The following is a 4,283-nucleotide window of genomic DNA, read 5'->3' as shown; positions in this document are numbered from 1 at the left end:
AAAAAATAGCAGCTTTTTTTTTTTTTTTTCTGTACAGACGTATAGATGAATATCTGAACCGTAAAAAAGTTATAAAAGTGACATTAAAGACAATGTGTATGCAAATGTTTCATGGTCTAACATAGAACTGTAAGACCCACGAAGAAGTCCTAGTAACAGAGAAAATGTCAACAAAGCTTAGAATGCTTGAATTCATTTACTGCTTTTCTTCGCACTGCTGTGGTGGTGTTGGAATCGCTTTCCTTGCAAACCTGCATGAACAGTTGGGCTGAGTCCCTGGCAACCCCTTCCCGTCTGTGTCCTTGGGGGCTGGGCGGGGGCAGGAGACTGGCATGTGAACGACCTTTACTCAAAGCTGTCTTCCAGACTCCCGACAGGGCCTGTTTCCTCCAGAATTCCTGCGGGGGGCTAGGAAGGGGGGGGGGTGCAGAAAGTGGGGTGGGAAGCCAGGCTGAGCTTCTCCCCATCCTCACTGAGAGCGAGTCTCATTCTGTCCAGTGCCCCCAGATAACCTCGTCAGAAGCCATTGGGCCTGTGTGAAGGCAAGACTCGGAACACCAGGGACGACCGGGTGCAGGGCGTCAGCAGCGCGGCCCTTAACGAGTGACTAGCTCCAGTCTCGCCCAGGCCTCCGGAAAGGAGAGAACGGTGGGGGGGCGCTGAGGGGGAAAAGTGGGGGTTTTGGCAGAATTTGGCAGCGTTAACAATGGTTACAACCTTGGGTGGACGATGGCCCTTTGTAAATTTCATATGTCCCTAAAAATGTTAAAGACACAGTAAAAAAAATCCCATCTCAACGTGTTTGTTTTCTTATAAAGACCTACGGTGACCGGCAGGTATGTTCAGGGCAATGTGGGGCCACAGATGGGCAGCCCTCGCTTCAATCCGATGCAGAGGGCGTCCCGCCTGGGCTTGCAGCAAATGTGTTTCTATCATGAAGCAGAAAGAAAGAGAAAGGTGTGAAGAGAGTGAAAGAGAGACAGGGAGAGAGAGGAGACTTGATTCTCAAGTGTTGCTATTAAGTGTTGTCATTAAGGTTCTTAAAGGCCCGTGTCAGTTAAGGGTTTGGGTAGGGAAATAAAAAGCGGCTTGCATATTGAGAAAAGGAACATCCCAAATGTGTTTACTGCAAAGAAGCCGTCTCCTGTGGGCAGCCATGGCAGTTCTGAAGATCCACTGAGGTACAGGAAGCTGTGAATAGATTGTGAACACTCTCTCCCCACCCCCGCCGCCGCGCGCGCACGCGCGCGCGTTACTGTGTGCACGGCCGGGCTCCGGGATCAGCAGGTGGAGGACTGGGGCAGCGGCAGGGCGCGCTCGTTCTTGCGGCCCCCGTTCATGTGCGCGTAGGGCTGCCTCTCGTCGAAGCTGGCCCGCAGGACCAGCACGCCCGGGCCCGGGCCGTTCTCGGCCTTGTGTCCTGAGTGTCTGTCGGGCAGCGGCAGGGAGGCTGAGGAGGCCGAGGGGTCCAGCGGCACGCTCTCCATGTTCTCGGGCTCCAGGTCCAGCTCCTCCGGCTCCGGCGGCTTGTTCTCCTCGCTGTAGTAGAAGGAGACCTCCCGGAAGCCCGCCTCCATCTCGTCCTTGACGCTGCTGATGATCTCCAGGAACGAAGGCCGCATCTTGGGGTTGTACTGCCAGCACATGCGCATCAGCTCAAACCTGAGGGGAGACCGCAGAGGTGGGCCCCGCCGGAGGGCGCCAGGCCAGGCAGCCCCGCCACACCAAGTGCAGTGAGCACGCTGCAGGCGGTGCCAGGCCCCCAGCTCTGTGTCTCTCTGACACAGGAGAGTATCTACTGTCTCTCTCTGACACAGGAGAGTGTCTACTCTTTCTCTCTCTGACACAGGTAGAGTGTCTACTCTCTCTCTGACACAGGTAGAGTGTCTACTCTGTCTCTCTCTGAGGCACGTAGAGTGTCTACTCTGTCTCTCTGACACAGGAGAGTATCCTCTGACACAGGAGAGTATCTACTGTCTCTCTCTGACACAGGGGAGTATCTACTCTGTCTCTCTGACATAGGAGAGTATCCTCAGACACAGGAGAGTGTCTACTCTGTCTCTCTGACACAGGAGAGTGTCTACTCTCTCTGACACAGGAGAGTGTCTACTCTGTCTCTCTCTGACACAGGAGAGTATCTACTCTGTTTCTCTGACACAGGAGAGTATCCTCTGACACAGGAGAGTATCTACTCTGTCTCTCTGACACAGGAGAGTGTCTACTCTGTCTCTCTCTGACACAGGAGAGTGTCTACTCTCTCTCTCTCTGACACAGGAGAGTATCTACTCTCTCTCTCTCTCTCTCTCTGACACAGAAGAGTATCTACTCTGTCTCTCTGACACAGGAGAGTATCTACCTTATCTCTCTCTGTCACAGGAGAGTGTCTACTCTGTCTCTCTCTGACACAGGAGAGTATCTACTCTGTCTCTCTGACACAGGAGAGCGTCTACTCTCTCTCTCTCTCTGACACAGGAGAGTATCTACTCTGTCTCTCTGACACAGGAGAGTATCTACCTTATCTCTCTGACACAGGAGAGTATCTACCTTACCTCTCTATGACACAGGTACAGTATCAAGTTGTATCTTCAGCTTCTCCTGACTTATGTCCACCACTACAGTCACTTCACCCACACGCAGGACTCAACCCTAACTCTCGCATCCTGAGAGGGACAAATACAGGTCCCACAGAGAGTCTGTTATTACAAGCCAAAAATGTCAAGTTGCTCAGTCGTGTCCTACTCTTTGCGACCGCATGGACTGTAGCCCGCCAGGCTCCTCCGTCCATGGGATTCTCCAGGCAAGAACACTGGAGTGGGTTTGCCATTTCCTCCTCTGGGGGATCTTCCCCAGGGATGGAACCCAGGGTCTCCCACATCGCAGGCGGATTCTCTGTAGGTGTTTGAGCCACCCACAAAAGCCTCTTATTACACGTATTTACATAAAATGCAAACCAGCCTTCTATCTGAAGCATATCCTGCAGCCACTGGATAAACATTATTTCCAGAATTAGAACGCTAAGGAGGCTGAGCAGCGATCAGTTTTCCCCACAGTGCTCTCTCCTTCAGTTCTACCCACACTGTTTCCAAGCTTCCTCCTGGGCGCAGGGGGCCACTGGCAGAGAACCAAGGACAGGCAGTGCCAGGCAGTGTGGCTGCAAGACAGAGGGGCACACGACCCCCTTCCAGTGCCGGGGCTCAGACTGCACACGGTGTGCCCCAAGGGGGCAGAGCCAGCCTGGGAGACGGGCTGCCCTGAACCCAGCGAGAGTGGGGCCCGGAGCCAGATGAGAGAGCCTGGTGCCAGGGTCCCTGCTCAGGCCCAGGGCGGGCACAGAGGACACCTGGGAAGCCTCGGCGTCACGTGGCCACAGAGACCAGCCCAACATCGGGCCCGAGCCCCCAAAACAGGCGGCTGCACAGGGAAAAAGCCAGGAACAGGCTCTGACAATAGTTCAGCACAGCTGCGGGAGGAGGGGCACCCCTCATTCACCCAGCATGCAGAGGGCTCCAGCTACGCAGACCTCCGGGGTATATGGGAGGTGGCCGAACAAAGGTCCAGGCTGCAGGGAGCATGAAGGAGGCTCTGAGGAGACAGCGGCCAGCGGCCTTTTCTCATGGAGACCAGAGAGCCTTCCCTTCCACTTGTTTTCTCTCCAGAAAGTGTTTTATGTTTTGTTTCAAAACTTCTGGCTAATGAGATACTTTTCAATAAAAATGGCCAAATGGAACTCCCCACATCTAGGAAGCTCAACACGCCCCAAACTGGCTTCCAGCCTCAAGCTGACACTTGACAGACTTGAGTCTGGTCCCGGAGAACATTTCAAAGAGAGAAAGCCCAAGGGGACAGGAAGGCTCCCAGGTCTACCCGCCAGACACCCTGAAAGACCTGGGGAGAAGGGTGTCACGTCAAGTCAGAGAAAAGAGGATGTGACCTTGAGTGCGGGTGGGCACGGGAGAGAGGCCGGCTGCTTCTGTAAATCAAGTTTTACTGCGATGGAAACACCCGTTTGTTTGTATATGGTCTGTGGCTGCTTTCAAACCAGCAGTTGTACGGGCCGAATAGTTGAGATGGTTTGGCCTGTGAGCCCTACCATGTGGCCCTTGGCAGAAAAAGCTTGCCACCCCTGCTCTAGTGGAGAAAGACTCAGTCAAAACAGGAAGACTATTTCTTCCCCTCCCAACTAAACCACCCGCACAAGTCAGGATGCTAACCCCACGGTAGGTGACCAGTGCTCTCGGGAGCTTTATGGGTGTATACAGCATTACTCTGCATGGGTCTGGGAA

At 53.9% G+C, this 4,283-nt stretch overlaps 1 protein-coding gene across 1 annotated transcript in view; it reads right to left on the bottom strand.

Moving 5' to 3' along the window:
- Positions 1–421: 421 nt before the first annotated feature.
- Positions 422–4,283, bottom strand: part of IGF1R (insulin-like growth factor 1 receptor) — a 300,375-nt gene continuing 296,513 nt past the window's right edge. The window contains 1 exon segment of the mRNA XM_010845844.1: positions 422–1,662. Within this exon segment, the coding sequence (XP_010844146.1) occupies positions 1,281–1,662 (382 nt within the window). The 3' untranslated portion in view covers positions 422–1,280.

The sequence above is a fragment of the Bison bison genome, unplaced genomic scaffold, assembly GCF_000754665.1.
Source record: "Bison bison bison isolate TAMUID 2011002044 unplaced genomic scaffold, Bison_UMD1.0 scf7180017864224, whole genome shotgun sequence".
In the NCBI taxonomy this organism is placed as follows: Eukaryota; Metazoa; Chordata; class Mammalia; order Artiodactyla; family Bovidae; genus Bison; species Bison bison.
The sequence above is the reverse complement of the archived record's forward strand: the minus strand, read 5'-3'. Positions and strand labels throughout refer to the sequence as shown.